Here is a 20,098-nt window from a genome sequence, read left to right as displayed (position 1 = left end):
GTGATTCACACACGTGATATCGCGCGTCTAGTGACAGAACCAATCGCAGAGTAAATAGCTTGGGATTACAACACCCTCAAATTTATAGAGGACATTTTCAATTAAAACTTATAATATCAGTTCTCTAAACTCGTATGTACAACGATTTGCCCTCGTGACATCAGAAACCATTCACACAATACCCCACCTTGTGAAACCCCATCCCTATCTTCTACTCGTTGAGACTCCGATTCGACATGCGGTTGATCACTCGGACTGCTAAAATGAGTGTTAGCCGAACCTCCCCGAGAGTGGGAGCATTGAATACGCAGAACCGCCTACCTATATGCGCACGAATTAGAAGCCCGCTCGTCGGATGTCCTCTTATGGCAATGCGGATAAGTTTCCGTCCGACCTTTGGTTCCATCTATAACATCGAAGAATAGAATGTAAGGACTCAGTTTTGCGGAAAATAAACTATCATCTAACGTCCTGCTTGTCGCCGCGGACATAACGTGGGCAGCAAGGCAGTCCCCTTCAATAAGAATGTAATTCGTCCTCTTATCCGTCATCCATGGCCTTTTTGCTCTAGCAAGCTGGGCCGCGAGGGGAAAGCCGTGAAGATCATAGCGCTACTAAGTGGGATCCCAGGCCCGGTGTCTGAGAAGAGTTCATGAAATAGGCGACCTTTGATGCATATGCATGTTATACAAGTTTGTGAAATGTTGCATGGCTCTGTAAGACACCGTCGCTTGTAACAGTTTGCCAACTTTAGATGAATTGGTTCCCGTACAACACTTGCAACTTTCGCAGATCCATAATTTCCCGCGGAAGCTGGATGGGTAAAATCTATTCTCGTCATGCAATATTAATCTATAAAATCAGAGCAAGACAAAGATGAATCTAGACATGCCGGCTAGAGAAGTAATAATACAAACAAAAGAGCTTATAGATCATTCAATCCTTTTCTTGCCTTCCTCGGCATTGGTGTACCGCGCCGTACTGAGACCCCTCTCATGCCTGGCAACCAAGGTCCCGATAACCTTGTCATTCCGCACGTTACTGATCGCTTCGTTGTAACCTTCTGTTGCCCAGGGCCGGGGGTTGAGTTTGGGCCAATTGACCTGAGCACATTGTCAGTAGTTGGCCGAGGCAATAGAGAGGCAAGAGGACTTACGTATAACATGCCGTTGCTGTAGATGAAGTTCAAAGACCAGCAGCCGACGGCGAACCAAAATATGATGAATATCCGAAGTGGCAGAACGGCTGCATCTGGAAGACGCCGCGTAAATGCTCCCACAAAGACGAAGAATAAACTGAAGGCCAGGATATAAGGGATGCTTTGGATGAGCAGTGGCCGCCGGTCGGCAAAGACCATGTGTGACGTTGTTTCGGGGAGGTGGGACCCCAAGAATAGATCGAAAGCATCCTGCTTGGGCCCGTCCAGAAAGTTGTTTCTCACGTATCTCGTGATGGAGTTCTGAAGATCTTGCAATGCGCCAGCTTTGGTACGTTGGCCGGTGCGAGTAAAATCAGTCTTCAAGGCTCCAGTGCCAGAATAGGATTTCGAAACCACGTCAGCATTGTCCGCCCAGACTTTGCGGAATAAGAATTCAAAGGAGGCATCTGATGTGAAGGTCTCGCCGCGGGCAAGAACACCGACATCTGTTAGTTGACGGTTTAAGGATGATCTGGCCAGCATGCTTTGCACGACGTTGGTGCGGTCAAGACAGTCCATGCAGTTGGTACGGACGATGCTCGTCTGATGATTCCGCACTTCAAGTCTGCCTTCTAGGTCTGCCGGCATATCTACGCCACGGAAGTACTGTTGCTTCTCAAGAGCATCGTGAAGTCTGTCTAAAAGAAGCTGAGCCCGGTGCCATTTAAGCCCCTTTGTCTCATTGTGGAAGTCAAAGTAGACGTAATGTAAGCGGTCAAATTCTTGCTGGCGTCCGCTTGGCTCCACAATCCGGAATTTCTCATCGGAGATCTGGTCCTGCTGAGAACTCTCAGCTGGCGCAGAGACCAGATATTTGACCATCTGCTCATATGCTTCCTTCACCCTCACCTCGCGACCCTTCTGGTTTACGAGATTGACTAGGTAGTTGTCGCCGTAGAGTCGAATCTGCTGACTGAAGTGTGCCCTGGCCGCTGCAACGGCAGGTTCAACCCCACGGATTTGAAGCTTGGGGGTGTAGTGGAGAGTGTTTACTTCTGCCCAATATACAGGCACACTGCCTCTTGTTTGCACGTAAGACATGATTTGCACTTCCTTCCCACTGGATCCACCAACCTTGCCATTCTGCATGCCTCCGCCTCCCGCAAAGCCACCCATCCCGCTTGTGCTATCGTTCAGTATAACAATTTGCTCGGTCTCGTTGAAGTTGGAAACATTTCCCTGCTCATCGATTCCTCGAGAGAAGTATCTGGTTCCAGCCCGGAGGCGCGATCGTCGAGTGATGAGAACCAGGGTCAACGGTGTTGTCTTTACCCGTGTACTCACAATCTCCATCATGCCAAACATGACTGGTAGAATATACGCATCTACTGCGGGCTGCTGCCCGTGTTGGTTTTTGGACCCCGAGGTCCTAAAGTCAATGAGGTCGGACTGCACAAACTTATTCCAGAAGAAACGATCATCTGCCCTCTTCCACAACGGCTGGGCAGTGTCGAGTTGAGATTGGCGTTGGAAGGTGTTTGTGAGGTCGAAGGAGTAGGAAAAGTACAGGGGACTGGACTTGATAAAGGTCTTCAGCAAGGCGAGGTAGTTGTCTTCGTCTTGGTCGTGGAGGGGTCGTTCGCGGAGTGGGAGGAACTCGGTAGCGATAACTTTGTAGATCATATGGCCCTTTAACCGTCCCATGGGTTGGGCCTTGGTGATGACAATGATGTACTTGTCTTGCATATAGTTAGAGCGGATTCTTGCTTGTTTGCTTCTTTGTTTCCTTCTTCCTTTTTCCCCTTCCTGGCCATGCCATGCCCTGCCCTGGGCCATTTATTTCATTTGCTTACCTAGTCGCAACTTGATCATTCCTAGGATGCCCGCAATACTCGACACCCTCTTTCCACCCAACAATGCCCCATCGTTCAGGCGCAGGTCTCCCGAGGGTCGGTCTACAACGAGGGTTAGGGCGGATGGCGAGGAAGGAGAGGTAAAGGCGTAGTGGGAGGCGGATGCGTGGACATTGATGTCGCGGAAAGGGAGGGAGGCCATGATGAGGGGCGGATGAGGGCGAGGAGAGCGCTTGGCTCTTGGTAATAACAGTCGCAGTATAGGTTATGGGCTCATGAAGGAGGGATCTGTGCTGTGCGAAGCTCTGCATGGGAAGTTCTTGGTGTTGATGCTTCAGCTAATACTCTGTACAAGCAGCTAGCTGTCTTTAGTCAAATTAGCAGGGAAGCTGCGAGTGAGGCGAAGATAGACGTACGTGGTGTGTAGATAGTGACAGGACAGGTACCTAGTAGAGAAGGGTAACCATGACACTGATAATTATGGAATTATAACAGAGGTAAGCCCAAACCATCAACAAGTAGAAATCATGTAAATGTATGAAGCATGAAGCATGAATCACGAAGGACTTATGGAAGTCCTTCACGTTGTTCAATATCCAATATAAGGGTGAATGTATCCTGACCCTTATAAATAAATCCCACGTGATATCTAAATAGCGTCTCTTCCGTTCGCAGCAAGACATCGTCACTCGGTCCCAAGACCTCCAAGCAAGCAATACCCATCCACGAAACAAAACACTATACCACATCCGCATCTTCCTCTTGCAATCTCGGTCTCACAAATCACTGTTCCTACAAACGCTCGTCCATCCTATCCCCTCTCTCCTCGACCCCCTCCAATCTCATCACCCAATATGGCTGCCAGAGGCCCAGCAGGCTCCCGCGTTGGGAACTCTCGATTTGCGCAGTTCAAGCTAGTATTATTAGGTATGTGCCTTGTTGTTTCCTGTAGAACTTTCAACTCTAGCTACTGTTCTAACGTCTACCTCTAGGAGAATCTGCCGTGGGAAAGGTGCGCCTTGTACATTCAAACCACCCGTCCTAGAACTAACTTCAACGTAGAGTTCCATCGTCTTGCGCTTCGTCAAGGTACGACTGCTAGACTACGCTTCTACTTCTAGCCACTGACATCTCTATAGGACCAGTTCGATTCTTACAGAGAGAGCACGATTGGTGCCGCTTTCTTAACACAAACAATATCACTCGACGAGAACACCACCGTCAAGTTCGAGATATGGGATACCGCCGGGCAGGAGAGATACAAATCCTTGGCACCTATGTACTACCGGAATGCCAACTGTGCTGTGGTGGTTTATGATATTACACAAGCGGTAAGGATTTATCTGGCTGGTACCTGGACTCAGCTGATAAGTACACCAATAGTCATCACTGGATAAGGCAAAGCAATGGGTAAAAGAGCTGCAACGGCAGGCAAACGAGAACATTATCATCGCTTTGGCAGGAAACAAGTTGGATTTGGTCACTGAGCAACCTGATAAGCGGGCAATTCAGACCGCCGACGCCGAAGCATATGCTAGGGAAGCAGGGCTGCTTTTCTTCGAAACATCAGCCAAGACAGCCGAGAACGTCCGAGAACTATTTACATCGATTGCGAAGAAGCTACCCTTAGACCAGGCGGGACCGAGGAACCCAAGATCCGGTGGACGAGGAGGTGTTGAGCTACGACCTGATACTCCAGGAACCCAGGCGGGAGGTCCTTGCAGCTGTTAGAGGGGGGACAAGTGATTTTTACGGGATACCGGATACTCGACATACTTGGGCGGTGAGAGATCATTTACGTGAGAGTGGAGTGGATCATAATCACTACTGCAGGAATGTCCAGCGTTGTCTTTTTTCGGTGGGAAACTGACGGGATTGAGAGACGGCAGCAGTACATGCCGGATCTCAACCTGTTTATGAGAGCAGTCGTTTAATACCTTGAGATGTGTCTGGTTTCTCCTCAGAGGGGGGTTAGTTTTAGTGGGTGCAGGGTTTTTCCTGCAAGGCGTGAGAGGGTCTTTCCATTGAATTGTTCTGCGGCATTTGGGTTGTACGATATGCAATATGCAATAGAACACAATCACACTGATATTGATATCAAAGGCTTTGGAGGATATGGTGTGCATAGGTACTTGATGCATAATAATGAAAGACGCTACTTTACTATGCAAAACTTTACTAGGCTTGCATTAAGCAAAAACAGTACAATATAAATGTCATATACATGCCTTATTATAGTTGCTGAGTTATGGTCATTGCATCCCTCACCTTCCATGCTCTCAACTTGGCTTGCCTTGCTGCGTTCGGAGGCGGCGGAAGTCTTGGCGTGACGGAAGACAGGGGCGGGAAGGTTGTAACCACCAGGAAACATTTTGCAGCCCGAACACAGCTCCAGCTTGTTTCACGCGCATTAACAACCTCATAAATCCACCGCCGACCCTCGTTCTCGCTCTCACCATACGCAGCCCGCCATGCTGCGCGCTTCTCTTCGCTCGTCCAAGGCATTGGCACTGGCATACAGGCCCATTGCCTCTAATGCTGGGCCTCAATGGCATGCAGTACAGGCAGCTCGGGTGGTCCCGGGCACCCTGGTATGAGCTCTCAAATACTTCGAATATGGTCAATTGGGCGATATAATATAGGCAGATTGCTGACTTGTGCTGCCAACTTATAGAGAGGCTATGCCGATGCCTCCAAACCCAGCATCAGCGATTCGAAACCCATTGTTCTTCCTGGATCTGCGAGCACAGCTACTTCCCAGCCACTCCCTCCTGGACCTGTCGCAACATCACCTAGTTCAAAGATTGCAACCTCCCCTACGCCTGCAAGCTCCACGATCCCTCCTCAAAATGTACCATTGACTCCTCCATCGCCAGCCGAGGTCAACGCCGCCCCGCCTAAATCAACGGGCTCTTCTCCTCCCCCTCCTCCTCCACCACCACCTGCCCCTGCCCCGAAGCCCAAACGCCGCATTCGCAGGACCTTTACAGCCCTTGTTCTCCTAATAGCCCTGGGTTATGGTGGAGGTATTTATTACTCGACCGTCAACGATAACTTCCATGATTTCTTCACCGAATACGTGCCCTACGGCGAAGACGCTGTGCTTTATTTCGAAGAGAGAGAGTTTCGAAAACGTTTCCCATCAGTCACAAGACGGTCGAAGCCGAGAGATACTGGAGATCAGATCACAATCCCGAGTCAAAGCGGTGTTTCTTGGAAGGTATCAGAAGACAACAGACATGCCAACGCTACGAAGCCGGATGCACACGAGCCTAAGGAGGCTATACAGTCTCCCACCGAGAAACAGATTGCCGAGAAGGTCAAGGCTGTTGAGGAAGTAAAGAAAGATACGGCGGACCTCCCAGCTCTAAATGTGTCAGTTGCTGGAAAGTCCCCCGAGTCTCAGTCACCAGCGAAACCCGGGCACCCCGCCACCAACGAGAAACCCAATTCTAAAAAGGAGTCGCCGCAAGCGGTCCCTTTCACATCTCCAGAAGTCGATCAACCTTCCCAGTTCCCGCCTGAGGTCACACGAATTGACCCGATCAATATCAAAGACGCCAATGAGCCCCTTGTTCAGGACCTGGTCAAAATTCTCAATGATATCATTACTGTTGTGAATGCCGACAACTCCGACTCCAGGTTCTCCACCACGATTGGAAAGGCAAAGCGCGAGTTGAGCAAGGTCGGAAGCAAAATCAGAGCCTTAAAAGATGCTGCACAGAAAGACGCAGATACCAAGATTAGCAGCGAGCGGGAAGACTTTGACCGTTCTGCCAAGGAGCTTCTCCGAAGAGTCGAGGCTGAGATGAGCGACCAACAGGCTCAATGGCAAGAAGAGTACCAGTCTGAACGCCAAAGACTGCAGGAGAATTACGAGCAGAAGCTCAAAGCCGAGATCGAGCGCGCGAACGAAGTCAACCAGCAGCGCCTCCGGAATGGACTTCTTGAGCAAGCAGTGGACATGAGGAAGAAGTTCACCCAAGAAGTCAAGGATCGCGTCGAGGAAGAACGAGCTGGTCGGCTGGGCAAACTTACCGATCTCTCCAAAACCGTCGACGATCTCGAGAAGCTTACTACGGATTGGAACTCAGTCGTGGATTCTAACCTCAAGACTCAGCATCTTCATGTGGCCGTCGAAGCAGTCCGTGCAAATCTGGAGAAGAGCCAGGTTCCTCGCTCATTCATTCGGGAGCTCGCAGCATTGAAAGAAATTGCTTCCGATGACCCTGTTGTTAATGCAGCCATCGCATCCATCAAGCCTACCGCCTACCAGCACGGTATTCCCTCGTCTGCTCAACTCATCGATCGTTTCCGCCGCGTCGCAACCGAAGTCAGAAAAGCTTCCCTGCTCCCAGAAGATGCTGGAGTCGCAAGCCATGCATCGAGCTTTGTCCTCAGCAAGCTTTTATTCAAAAAGAAGGGTCTTGCTACTGGTGATGATGTTGAGAGTATCTTGACGAGGACAGAGACTTTCTTGGAGGAAGGTGATTTAGACGGTGCAGCGAGAGAGATGAATGGGTTGAAGGGGTGGGCGAAGACTTTGAGCCGGGACTGGCTTGGTGAGGTGAGGAAGGTGCTTGAGGTGCAGCAGGCTTTAGATGTAAGTTCTCTCCTGATTTCTTCTGATATGTAGTGCTAATATTGATGCAGGTAATTGCTACGGAAGCAAGGCTACAAAGCTTGAGGGTCGAATAGGCGCTGACGTTTCGTTTGTACATGATTGAGACCAGTAGCTAGGTGTACGAGTACTAAAATAGAAATGCATATTTATACCTTTCCCATCACAACTGCTTAGCAATTCCCATCATTATACAGCTTGTCAATTTTGTCATACCAATTACTATATCTTGGGGAGAAGTGATGGCTTAGTAGGTAATATTGTTGTTTTGGGGAATTTCTCCTCGACACGTCTTCATCCTTCGGTATTTGAATCTATGCTACTCTGATGTTTCCCGTGTGTTCAAAATCAAGCTCAAGGAGATAGATATAATCCTTTCTAGCAAGCTATCAGGAGACAAGTCATACCTTCAATTAAATTTGAAATGGGAACCGCAGTTTGCGTTTTTGGAGATCGCAATTTCACAATTGTCCTCTGCTGGATGGTTAAGCTAAGTTGACTTTTGGATTATCCCTTCAGGTACATATCTACTCTCATTAATACCCAGAGTTCGTTTACAAGGGGGTTAGACAGACTAACATGTTTCGCGTGCTTTATCGTGATACAGCAGCAAAGGCTTACGCTTGGCATGCGCCTAAAACGTGTCTCCGCAATTTTGTCCGCAATCTCAGTCTCCTGCTCTCTTATTAAGTTCCTAATACACATAACACACAACATCCTCCCAGAATCACGTCCCTCTTACGTAACAAGTAATCCTTGATTGGAACCATATTTCCCGATGACAGAAGTACAAATGTTATGTTCACTTTGCAAGGCTCTCCCACCACTCAATGACTTCAATGGTGTCCAAGAGCATCACACGATCCAAACTCTGGAAGAATCCGTGGAAAAGGATTGTCCCCTCTGCAAAATCATTTGGCATACCCTATTAGGAGCATTTAGCTTTGAATCGATTCGAGAGAAAAAGAATGGTGAAGCAGCAAAAACTATAGTCGGCTTGGAATATGCCCCGTGTCACTCACCACGATATGACCGCCAGTATATCTGGGTATCAACGGATTACTTAGGTAATGGAGGCTCGAAAATGACACTTTTCGTAAAAGAAGGTGGGTAACTTTCCGGCACATTGATTCAACTTCCCTCTATTTTCTGTAACATCGAGCAAGATATTTTAGCTAACCAAATTTATATTTCTTACAGATGAAGTGGCCCCGAATCTGATTGATGGAAGAGAAGTTGGACTTGATCCAGCAGGAGAGCAAATTATTAAAATGGTCCAAGATTCTTTGCTCGACTGCTTTTCCAACCACAAGAGCTGCTCACCTCTTGAATCTACGTTATTGCCATCGTTTGCTATTAATGTTGGCCCATTGGATGGCTCAAGGGAGCCTCTGCTTGTAGAAAATGACGGAACATTATTAGGATCGTATGTAACTCTCAGTTATTGCTGGGGTGGTCCTCAAACACTACAGTTGGTGAGAAGCTCCAAAGAGGGGTTGAAAAAATGTTTAGCCCTCGACAGGTGAGTCAAATCTGGGAATGGTATCTCGCATTCCTAATGTCTTATAATATATTGTAAAGGGTTTACTGAAACGATAATGTTTCACGTCCAAACCTTTGCCTTTTCAAATAATACTGACTTCAAGATAGCCACAAACTTTGAAAGATGCTGTCATACTCACTCGAAGGCTCGGCCAGCAATATCTGTGGGTGGATGCTCTTTGCATCTTACAGGATGATAACGAAGCGAAGCAAGAAGAGATCTCAAGGATGAGCCAAATATATAAAAATTCAGTCTTTACAATCCAGGCTGCATCCTCGAATGCAGTCGCTCAAGGGTTCCTCCACACTCGAAAGGCTCCTAGTATTCCCCCGTGTAAACTGTTGTTCAGCAGAGACACTGAAGGACACGAGACTTACGTTTATGCGAGACTGCCCACCTATACCAAGGTAGTTGGTGATGCACCCACAAACAGCAGAGCGTGGATTTTCCAGGAGTCAGTCTTAGCATCACGTGTTCTAGTATATGCAAGCGACCAAGTCTATTTTGCTTGTAGACAAAGTGTGAAGAGGGTGGATGGAATGTGGGGTCCATCATACGGAGGTCCTACGATCAGTCCACGGCATTACCGTAACCTCCGACCAGACCTTTTCAACCAAGGTGGTCTGTCGGCTTCAGAAATGAGAGAAGAGACACTCGCAGCGTGGTACACAGGCATATCGTTATTTTATACATATCGGTCTATTACCGACAGCCGGGATCGATTGCCAGCTGTCTCGGCGTTTGCAGCAGAAGCTTATATGGTGATTGGTGCCCGGTATCTCGCAGGAATATGGGAAGTCGATATGATAAATGGTCTTTTATGGAGGCGACATACATCACCACAGGCAAAAGCCTGGCAAAGAAGACCTCTGAATAAGCCCGAGGCCTACCGAGCGCCATCTTGGTCTTGGGCAGCCTATGATGGCCCGATCAGCTTCAGCTTACAATGGCAGCGGGCGATAGTAAAGGAAAACTCGGCATACAATGCAAAAATCCTGCATGCTGCAAGCACCCTTTCCGGATCTGATATGTATGGCGAGGTACTGGACGCAAGTATTATTATAAAAGGATATCTAGGTCTCGCGGTTGCAGGGGCCAGAGATTGTCCAAACAACACCTATAGCTCCATCATGCTCAAAACCACAGATGCGCAGCAGCCGCTATGTCGAGCGACTTTAGACATAGATCATCAACCAATCATGCTTATATGCCTTCTTCTGAACGGCCGTGCTGGAATATTGCTTAAGGTCGCTCCTTCAAACGAAGAAACCCCCGATACATATACAAGGATTGGGCACTTTACATTTGTCAGTAGTTTCAAGTTAGATGTATTCGAAGACTGGCGTACAAAATGCGAGGTTAGAACTGTACGCCTTATCTAAGTATCACATGTAAGCTATATTATGATACAACGTGTGCTCTGTAGGCACTATCCCATCGGAATCCGATCAGTTGGCTAGTATCATCCTATCTGGATTGTATCTGGCAAAGAGAACGACGAACTGCATGATGAGAAACCAAAGTAGAATAATTGTGAAGGTGGGGTAGAACAATTTTAAATTGATATTGGAAAGAATAGGATATCTCACATCGGAATATCGATATAAGTAATTTCTATTTCCATCTTTAGACCAAAGCTGCTACTGCTCTAACCTAAGCTGAACCCTAAGTCTTAAGCGTGCTAATAATTTAGCTAGATTACGCATAGAGGGACCCTCTTATAGCGCCTCGCAAACCGCTTATAGTTTTCCTATAGTCTAGTAGTCCAAGGGCCTCAAAATTAGGAAGTAGTTACGCCGGGCAGCCGGTTCAGAGACAGAATCAACCACTAATTGGTTTGTTCGGTCTCCATACTGTAACTAGAAGCCACCTCTCCTGCTCGAATTGCCAGCAATGGAGTCTGCGGAATCCATTGATTGTGAAAATACAAGAATCAGGTGCATGGCTAGGAAAGATTACGCCACTATAAATATCAGCGCACTGTGGAGCGCTCCCCTCGACCACTCCTAGCCTCACTGCACGTTATATAAGCCCCGACTTTTTCACCCACGTTTTCGGCTATGCCCTGCAGTCTGTCATTCTCAGTCCGTAGCTCGGCATAAAGATCTGGCGAGGAGTCTAGTGCCCCCAAGAGAACGAGTTTCAGTACTAGATGGAAGAAGCGCAAGAAAGACACCGAAATAGGCTCAGAACCAGGAGATCCCATCTCCTCCTGAACGAGCTCAAGATCAATTGGCCACGCTTCTAAAGAGTCCAGCAGAGCTCCTTTCTCGGAAAGTAGTCGAAGAGCGATTCCTACAGATTCGATTTGCGACACTTGGCCGAGGAATTCAAGCGTGGACGCAGCAATTCTTGTAAGCTCTGTCCGCATGTCGGGTGCAATCGTGCGAAGATGGCGAGATTCAATAGGCTGTTGACGAGGCGAAATCAAACACGCAGACGACGTCGTCCCGCTTACGTCGACTGCTGCTGGAGGATCCGCAAATTTACAAGGTGCAGCAAACAGCTTAATGATGAAAACATCCAGGAAGGGTACTTGGTCATGGTGTGCTGGCACCAATGTATTGGTGGCGACAAAACCTGGCCTTACCAGGTACTCGTGCATGTTTCTGAGTCCTCGAATGATATGCTGGGCCATAGTAGCGTAGCTCTTCTGCACTTGCTCAATGCTGACGAAGATCTGACAGCAAAGTAATGCCGACTTCAACCCGTTGGAGCCCAAAGATGACAAGTTAGATGCAAGACCCCCCAAAGCCATACTGTATTGCTGGATGCCATATTGATAGCTCGGGGTTGGCTGCACGATAGATGCCGGACCGTCCCTAGACATCTCGAGATCTTCCCGAAGAGCTTTAAGAGACAAGACTGCGTGTCGTATAGGCGGATCAGTTAAGCTAGCTTGAAGCACTTGCCTGGCTTCTTCATCACAGCCCAGCTTCACGTCGAACATGGTTTTGGTTGAAAAGTAATGATCGAGAAGATAGATGTCCTGAGGGGCGATGTTAATGAAGGTGGGCTGGATGGGTCGTAAGCCAACGTCTGACTTGATGCCGCCAGCATGAGCGCTGTTGATGGGTTGACTGGTAAAAAGTTTAAATGGGGACTCGTAGTCGTCGCAAGTACGACTAGTGTTGACACATTTTTCGCAAAACGGCTTATTCTCGTCGCATTTGACCTTCCTAATTCTATATTGCTAATTGAGCACAATCCTGCTGCAGAGCTGACCTTGGGGTATAAACCGGTTGGTGATGGGATCTGGCCACTATGACTGACCTGCAGGTTATACTACCAGTTCTCACCTTGGTTCTACACCTATTGTTCTGTTTGCGTGCGACAACGCTTCCGGCCATGTTCGATATTCACGCTTGCCATGCAACACCCTTCACAGGAAATCCGAGCAGATGAATCGAATGATACGATTTGATTGATTCTCCACCGGGACTATGAGGAAGGCGAGTTGAATTCGCTTCACGTACTTTGGTAGTTGAGCCCAGAGGAACAGGCGTCGGTGCTAGCTCGATTGGGTAGCAAAAGCGAACCCACCAATAATACGGCTGCGTTCCATGTCCTAATGGTCTTAATTCGAAGTGAAGGCATCCAGACTCTGTAGATAGCGCTACTTTGGCTCCTGCTCTTGGCGAGATGTCTTTGGCTTATATATGTTTCGTATATATATACCGAGTCCTTGGCCCCATCTCCCTCGAAATGAGTACGAGTACCTGCTTATACAATAAATAATGTCGAGGCTCGCAAATAGCCCCGGATTCGCGTCGAAACTACTAAACAGCTCGAAGATGCCAGCCTTTACTCTGTATGGCTCTCGCGGTTCGACTAACACCGATCGTGTCCGCTTGACTCTTGCTGAAGGTGGCTTTACGGACTACGAACTCGTGCTTCTCAACCTTCAAAAAGGGGAGCAAAAGGTGCGTGACCCTTTTCTCTTCGAAGACGATGCTCAAATATTTGTTCCAGTCCAAAGAGCACCAGAAACGTCACCCGTGGGATAAAATACCTGTAATAACTTCCGCCGACGGTTTCAATCTCTATGAGAGCCGCGCAATCTGCAAATACCTCGCAACAAAGTACTCCTTTCCACTTGTACCGCGCGACTCGGACGTCGAAGCCGCGGCGCTATTCGGCCAGGCGCAGTGCGTGGAAACGCTTTGTTTCGCAGAGCCAGCAGGTAGAATCGCATTCGAGAAATTTGCAAAAAGATCCATGGGGCTGCCTCCTGACGACGCCGTTGTCTCAGATGCACTGCGATTGGTCGAGATGTTTTTCGACGTTGCAGAACGTCTCTTGCACCAGAACTCCTACATGGCAGGAAATGACTTCACCCTCGTCGATATTTACTACGTTCCGCTGATCCAAAGACTTTTCGCATGCGGGTACGGAGATGTCATCGTCAGTCGCGAAGCTGTGAGTGCTTGGTGGGATCGCTGCGTGAATCGGCAAGCCATACAGAGGATAATGGCCGCTGACAAGGAGGCTGCGGTTGCTGCTGGTAGATAGATAAATAGTTGGGACATAGGGGAAGAAAGATGCAAGGTGAAACAATGATCGCCTTAATAGAGTAAAAGTCTTAGGAAAATGTAATATCCATGCATGTGGATATTTTTGCATCCTGGGGATTAGTTCTAGTGGTGACAGTTTTTGGATCCCTGGCTGGGTGAAAAGGGGTCAAAACGGGCGAGTAGACCTGAGTAGACCTAAGTAGCCTTGAGAAATAAGGCATATGGCATAAAGAAAGGCAAGATGTTAAACACAAATACTTCTAGCACTACGCAGTGTAACAGTGGAGAAGAATTGAGAAGAAGTGTGGAAATATGCATCATAGGAAGCATTTAATCGCTGTTTCTAAACAGGTATCCTGCTACTCGTCTAGAGTATCTACTAACTAAGTTTCAGGTGGCATGACGAGAGGATTTGGTTTTCTTCCCTCCTCTATTCCGAGAATGTCTTCCATTATTCCGACGAATCCTGTGGCTCTCCCTGCTGACCGCGACGGTTGTGTTTGTGGGCTCAATAGGGTTTGAGGGAGCATATGGCGGCCTGATTTAGAAATTCAAACCTCTCCCATCAGACCTTGCTACCAATTATGTCCATTGTTCCAATCTTGCTAATCGTCTTTTCATCGCCGCTTAGATTTGCATCAACCCGAATGGTCAAGCTCTTGATCGCAGTAAATTTGGAGGTCTTAAGCTTCAGCTCGGCTTTGCCATCAACGTATTCGTCAGAGAAGACATTGAACGCTTGAGTATTTTCCGCCTTGGTCAAAGACTCCAAATCGAGATCGTTTGACTCGACCCCCTCGGGGGACTTTGTTACCCGGACTGGGACGTTTGTGCCAACTTGTATCCTAGAAGGAGCGTTGGAAAGGGAGTCTTTCGCAATGCTTATGTGGAGGTGGCTGGCGCTGACGGCTTGGGTGAAGGGGAGGTGGATGAGGAGACGTGCGCCTGATGCGGATGCCACGGCGTATCCTGCTGGAGGAGGGGAGGCGATATTCCGTGCGGAGCTGAGGTTGGAGTTATTGAACAACTTGGCCGCGTCGATATCGATTAATGAGCGTAGACTGCCCGGACCAGCTGTAGAATCTGCCTTCTTCGACTTCAAACCGCTGGTCGACGAAGCTCCTTGCCCAGTATTCTCCTTTGCCGCTGCCGCCGTATAATATCCAATCTTGGTCGTTAGTTGTTGAACATCCGCGCCCTTGACTTCATCCACTTTGCTGCCGTTCTTGAAGACTTGGAACGTCGGCATGGCCGTTATGCCACATGTTTGCGCAACATCTTTCGCCTTATCGACGTCGACTTTCGCAAAGATGATTGAGGGGGAGGATTCGTGGGGGTTTGCGAGTCTGTCGAATGCGGGGGAGATGACTTTGCAGGGACCGCACCATGTGGCATAAAAGTCGATGATGAGGAGAGGGTTGGCTTTGAGTTTGTTAAACTGCGAGAGGGTTTTGATTTCCTGCATAGTGTATTGAGGAAGTTGTTGTTGTTGTTTTATGTATAGGTAGGTATTTATTGATGTTGTAGAAGAAAGAGTTAAGGTTGTTTGTTTATAGATTCAATTGCCCCTCCACGCCTGGAAACTTCGGCCTAAGCTTACCTTATCAGCCCTGAAACTCACCTCAGCCACTAACTTCGCTAAACATCTCGCTAATCGCCCCTAAGCCCCCCTGAATGTGTCGATTTACAGCCGCCATTTCCAAGACTCCGCTACCATTCTTCCCACCCAGTAATACGCAAATGGGCAAATGGGCTAAATGACGACTCTATAATATGGTATTACATAGCTTAGTGTTTATTGCACTACAGACAGTGACCAGGAGTGATGTAGATAAATAAAGTCAGATTCGGCTGTGTAATAAGACAGAGATAGTAGGCATAGAATAATACAAGGGAGTAATAATTCTACTTGATACAGTACGGGAAGTGTTTTCAACTTGAAGATTGTAGAAGCTACAAATCATCCTAGTGCTATGAACCGGACCCACGCTCCAGCCTTAATCTACATGGTGCCATGAGAAATCCTTCTTCCCGGACTCAGTCTATTCCCCTGCACACCACACCCAACATTACTGTCGTATAATATACTTCCGGCAAGATTGGCGCTGTTGGTTTTCTTGACTGCGTCTATATCGAAATAACAAGTGCCGATTTGACTAGTATACCCTGGATCGGTTTTATGGTCGAAGAGGAGGGCATATATACCATTGTAGTCACTAGTGAAGCCGCCATGCTAACCGCACATCTTGTTGACAGCTACAGGGCCGATATTGGAGAGGACTACATTATGCCCGCTTTGGACATTAGGGAAGTGGTCCTATGTAGAATGGCGATTAGTGTTGTGCAAGGCATAGAAGGTTGCAACGGAACGACAGAAAAGGAGAAGAGGGAATCATTAGAGAAGGCAAACTTACAGTTATGTTGCACTAGTTTGTCGTTGGTCCTTTGACTCTTGGGAATACGCTTCCAACGCCAACGTGGCCACAGAAGTTGCTTAGATCGCTAGAAGCCTATATACCACCCTCATTATAGGCTGAAGAGGTACCTCCACCACCTCCAACGTCCCCTCGCAGGTGCTCCTCTTCTTCATTGCTGCTCGCCACCTATAAAACGCCTGAGATAGAACTACCCTTTACAACATTTTGCATGTTGAAAACTGTCAAGGCAATATGCTGAGAAGGTGGGAAGGAGTATCCTAATTAGGCGGAATCAGGCAGGGTGTAAAACATCAATATGAACACAGAAATAAACCCTTTGAGCTTGAATTCGCAGAGGCATAGTTCAGGTCTCATATGTGCTGCTGAGCCTTTCCTCTATGAACCGAAAGGCCCATAGTACTGGTGGTAGGTAGATGTCGAAGTGACAGCGCGTGATGATGGTTTCAACTCATCAAAAATGCAGGGTATTGTTTGCTAAAAATCATGATCAATCAAGATCTTGCTCGTCATCGCAGGGCTCTTCAACTAAAAACTCTTTGCCCCTTTCAAGCACCTGCAATAGCCCACCAACCAAGTGCAAGCTGCCTGTGACGAGCACAAGGACTCTCTCATCTCCCTCCGAGACCCGCATTGCGAGACGTACCGCCTCTTCGACGCTGCCATAAACCATGTGCAAAGCGTTGCCGTCCAGTCCTTGGTACAACATTGCCATCCCCTCCTGGAGCTTCAGGTTCACATTCTTCCCCTCATTGGTGGCAGTGAAAGGCTCATTGGTACAGAAAGCCGCATACGTGAACAATTGTAGGTACCTGATCGGCTTTATTGGCCGTATATTTTGGGCTTCCCGTATATCGGAAGCCGGAGGCTCGAAAGAGACCATTGTCAGTAGCAACTTTTGCAATAGTGCCTGTCCGTCGCGTTCGTCTTGGTTGAAGATAAGCATGGTTGCTGTTGGAGGCTGTTCTTCGAGATGTGCCTCGTCCATTTTGGTACGAAACCAGCGGCCTACTGCTTCCATACTCTCTATCGTGTGGGCACCGTCGAGGAACCATTCGATGTTTCCATCTTTGCGTATTTCACATCTCCCGGGCCAAGTCACTGTTTCCAATCCGTGCTCAAACTGTTGTGGCAGCACTGTTACGAGATTGCCGAGCTCTTGGTGGAGAGGAATGCCCTCCGTATCCCCTATACCTCGTAAATATGATGCTGCGACGGCGGTTGCCAGACTGGCATTGTCGGATTGAAAATCCCCAAGCAATCCCAAAAAGAAATCGGCCGTTTCCAATACAGGCAGCCTGTGAACGACATTCAACTCCATGCCTGTTTCCGCGGCGCGTTCCTCGAGCACACCTAGGGCTTCCGAGGGCTGATCCATGGTAAACACCGGTACACCCTCCTTCATGATGCCGCCCTTATGCCATGCAATCTCCTCGATCGTCCCCCCAAGCATTGATGTATGATCAATTCCCAGCCTCGTGATGGCGCTCACAGCGACCGCGTTGGCGGGTAGTATGTTGGTGCTATCGTACTCCCCTCCAATACCACACTCCATGATGGCCGTTTTTACACCCTCTTGTCTGAATACATGAATTGCCAGCAATGTTAAATAGCGAAAATACCCCGGCTGAGTTTCCCCAGTATCGTGATTCTTGCCATTGGAAGCAGCTGTCTCGAAACGATCCCAGAGTTCGTAGAAATAGTGGGTGAAGAGGCTTTCCGATATAGAGACTCCATCGATCCTTATTCTTTCCCGGACTGTGACGAGATGTGGGGAGGTGTATAAGCCGATCTTGCCTACACGCGCCTCCTTGAGCCCCTCGACCTCTGCTCTGCGGTACTGCAACAGTATATTCTCAACCATCACACACACGCTCCCCTTCCCGTTTGTTCCCGCAACGTGTATGTATCTCTGGCCTTGATTCCCCAGCTCTGCAGCTTCATAGCCTGCCTTCCGCGCCCATTCTAGCATCTCTGGAATCGCCCTGCGATTTGGATCTGTATCTTGTGGCGCGTCGGCGATTGCAGTTCGAATGGCACTATTCAATTGGAGCGTCTGGAGAGCGGCCAGGGCATCTTCGTAGGTGCGTCTTACGGGGGGAGGGGGAATGGAAATTTTCATGGTTCTCCTGGCAGCGCACGATATAGAAAAGGGACGAACTATAAGGCTGAGGGGCAGGGAGATCGTGGGAATGAGGGAGAGGGGCAATACAATTGCACGGCGAACGCAAGGGGTGAGGAAGAACGGAGTCGTCATGGAGGCCGCCGGTACATTATAGAGGTGTGAGGATCACAATTGGATTGGATAATGGTATGCGTTGAGGCTGACTGTTCTCTTTGCGCATTCAAGTTGTGTAAAGAACGCGCTGCTGAGGGGAAAGTCGCGTTGGATTAAGCCCCTACGCTCACGTGACAAAGTGCCACTTTTTTTTAGTATTACTTCGTATTTTATCTATATCTATATCTTCTATATCTATCTATATATATTATCACTAACTGCCGACGTGGTCCTGAAAATAGGACTAATTAAATATAGTACACTTTATCCTTTTTTCTTATATCTCTCTTTCTTCTTTTACTCTATAGTTCTTCTATAAGAGGCGAGCTCTAGAGGTAAAGCACGGGCTGTGCCTGTGCTTACTAAGCCTTGACCGGGGGGCGCTCACTTTCCTTCGAATCTAGATAAAGATTCTTTTCTCTCTTTTATTAAACTTATTAAATACTCTATTTAACAACCAGACGGCAAACTAGCTGCTGTTTTCGGCAGGTTTAGTCGCTGTTTTCCGCAGCTGACTTGCTAAAATCTCGCGCTGCCCTAGCGCTCACGTACCTTATAGCTAAGGCGGCACGGCAGTAGAGACCCCTGCTATAGGAACACTAAAAAAAGCAAGTAGGTTAAGTTATTATTCGGAAAAGCCACTTTCTCTTATCTTATCCTTATTTAATATTTTCTAAGAAGAGGGGAGCAGAAAACAGCTGCCTACTATCCCCTAGGTGACTTAAGATAGCGGTTATTCTATCTATATCTTTATTTATCCTCCCTCCCTCCCTCCTCCATCTTCTTTCTTCTAAACCTCTTATACTTAACTATTATAGTCCCTTGCTCTACCTCTCTCCTACCCCTCCGCTGGCTGCTATTGCTTAGGTAGCAGGCTCCTTCTTTATATCCTCTGCCTTACTTCTTTACTTTTAATTGCCCTTGCTGTTATCCTCTTCGGTTAATTTAGTTAATATGCGTTATTGCTAATAACTAATACTAAGCTCTGCCTCCTCTAATAGCAATGGATTAGATATTAAGAGCTGCTTTAATATAAGAGATAAGTAAGAGGGGACTAACGCTAAGACTAAGCCGACTAATGTTAATACTAATATAAATAGAGATAATAAGGCAGACATGCTTGATCTAGAGTGGCTTGCTAGAGAGGAGAATGCCTAGCCGCTAGAGTACTACCTCGACTAAAAGAATAACTCTAATAAATCCAAGGATAAAGATAAGAACTATAGTAATAGCAGCCTCCTCCTCCTAGATATAATTAAGAGAAATTTCTATTAGTAGATATCTTATTCTCTTCTTGCGTGCTATCTTCTACTATTAAACCGCTAATCTAATACTCTTTATAGGTATTATAAGTATATATAAAAGCATCCTACCTAAGTGATATAGGCTATCTCTTGCTATACCCTTAAGGCCTTCTTTAAATAGATATTAAATTAATATTAGGGGAAGGGTAGAAGGAGGCTTGCAGGCATCCAGTCAGCTAGCATGCTTAGGATATACTAGAAAGTCTTCTAGCTTATATATAAACAAGTAACTAGAGAGAAGATTAAAGGGAAGATAAACTATTATATATATCAGGTAAGTAGTATTTCCTGTCTGCCCGCTTAATCTAGACTGAATTACTATAGATAAGAGCTAATAAAATATTTATTACAGGTCCTTAAAAAGCTGGCAAAGAAGTACCGCCTATTAATAAAGAAGCGTAATAATATTACT

At 47.5% G+C, this 20,098-nt stretch overlaps 9 protein-coding genes across 9 annotated transcripts; 4 read left to right on the top strand and 5 right to left on the bottom strand.

Annotated features, from left to right (window-relative positions):
- Nucleotides 1-932: 932 nt before the first annotated feature.
- SAC1 (Phosphoinositide phosphatase) lies at nucleotides 933-2,884 on the bottom strand (the record flags this gene model as incomplete). Its single annotated transcript, XM_031147135.1, has 2 exons — nucleotides 933-1,103; nucleotides 1,157-2,884. The coding sequence occupies 2 exons, from the start codon at nucleotides 2,882-2,884 to the stop codon at nucleotides 933-935; spliced, it is 1,899 nt and encodes a 632-aa protein (XP_031007597.1).
- A 4-nt stretch (nucleotides 2,885-2,888) lies between these two features.
- LHYA1_G002157 (uncharacterized protein) lies at nucleotides 2,889-3,193 on the bottom strand (the record flags this gene model as incomplete). The annotated part of the gene is made up of 2 exons (XM_031147134.1): nucleotides 2,889-2,965; nucleotides 2,992-3,193. The coding sequence occupies 2 exons, from the start codon at nucleotides 3,191-3,193 to the stop codon at nucleotides 2,889-2,891; spliced, it is 279 nt and encodes a 92-aa protein (XP_031007596.1).
- Nucleotides 3,194-3,845: 652 nt separating this feature from the next.
- Nucleotides 3,846-4,722, top strand: ypt5 (GTP-binding protein ypt5; the record flags this gene model as incomplete). Its single annotated transcript, XM_031147133.1, has 5 exons — nucleotides 3,846-3,918; nucleotides 3,984-4,003; nucleotides 4,054-4,080; nucleotides 4,131-4,322; nucleotides 4,375-4,722. The coding sequence occupies 5 exons, from the start codon at nucleotides 3,846-3,848 to the stop codon at nucleotides 4,720-4,722; spliced, it is 660 nt and encodes a 219-aa protein (XP_031007595.1).
- A 740-nt stretch (nucleotides 4,723-5,462) lies between these two features.
- On the top strand, nucleotides 5,463-7,689 carry mic60 (MICOS complex subunit; the record flags this gene model as incomplete). Its single annotated transcript, XM_031147132.1, has 3 exons — nucleotides 5,463-5,582; nucleotides 5,666-7,594; nucleotides 7,645-7,689. The coding sequence occupies 3 exons, from the start codon at nucleotides 5,463-5,465 to the stop codon at nucleotides 7,687-7,689; spliced, it is 2,094 nt and encodes a 697-aa protein (XP_031007594.1).
- Nucleotides 7,690-8,883: 1,194 nt separating this feature from the next.
- On the top strand, nucleotides 8,884-10,537 carry LHYA1_G002154 (uncharacterized protein; the record flags this gene model as incomplete). Its single annotated transcript, XM_031147131.1, is given in 3 exon segments — nucleotides 8,884-9,042; nucleotides 9,054-9,134; nucleotides 9,263-10,537. 3 exon segments carry the CDS (start codon nucleotides 8,884-8,886, stop codon nucleotides 10,535-10,537), a joined length of 1,515 nt encoding a protein of 504 aa, XP_031007593.1.
- A 590-nt stretch (nucleotides 10,538-11,127) lies between these two features.
- On the bottom strand, nucleotides 11,128-12,505 carry LHYA1_G002153 (putative transcriptional regulatory protein; the record flags this gene model as incomplete). Its single annotated transcript, XM_031147130.1, has 2 exons — nucleotides 11,128-12,340; nucleotides 12,429-12,505. The coding sequence occupies 2 exons, from the start codon at nucleotides 12,503-12,505 to the stop codon at nucleotides 11,128-11,130; spliced, it is 1,290 nt and encodes a 429-aa protein (XP_031007592.1).
- A 387-nt stretch (nucleotides 12,506-12,892) lies between these two features.
- GSTF1 (Glutathione S-transferase) lies at nucleotides 12,893-13,667 on the top strand (the record flags this gene model as incomplete). The annotated part of the gene is made up of 2 exons (XM_031147129.1): nucleotides 12,893-13,078; nucleotides 13,128-13,667. The coding sequence occupies 2 exons, from the start codon at nucleotides 12,893-12,895 to the stop codon at nucleotides 13,665-13,667; spliced, it is 726 nt and encodes a 241-aa protein (XP_031007591.1).
- A 567-nt stretch (nucleotides 13,668-14,234) lies between these two features.
- txl1_0 (Thioredoxin-like protein) lies at nucleotides 14,235-15,134 on the bottom strand (the record flags this gene model as incomplete). The annotated part of the gene is made up of 1 exon (XM_031147128.1): nucleotides 14,235-15,134. One exon carries the CDS (start codon nucleotides 15,132-15,134, stop codon nucleotides 14,235-14,237), a length of 900 nt encoding a protein of 299 aa, XP_031007590.1.
- A 1,460-nt stretch (nucleotides 15,135-16,594) lies between these two features.
- MET7 (Folylpolyglutamate synthase) lies at nucleotides 16,595-18,226 on the bottom strand (the record flags this gene model as incomplete). The annotated part of the gene is made up of 1 exon (XM_031147127.1): nucleotides 16,595-18,226. One exon carries the CDS (start codon nucleotides 18,224-18,226, stop codon nucleotides 16,595-16,597), a length of 1,632 nt encoding a protein of 543 aa, XP_031007589.1.
- Nucleotides 18,227-20,098: the final 1,872 nt, after the last annotated feature.

This window comes from Lachnellula hyalina (genome assembly GCF_007821495.1).
Source record: "Lachnellula hyalina strain CBS 185.66 chromosome Unknown contig00026, whole genome shotgun sequence".
NCBI lineage: Eukaryota > Fungi > Ascomycota > Leotiomycetes > Helotiales > Lachnaceae > Lachnellula > Lachnellula hyalina.
The sequence above is the reverse complement of the archived record's forward strand: the minus strand, read 5'-3'. Positions and strand labels throughout refer to the sequence as shown.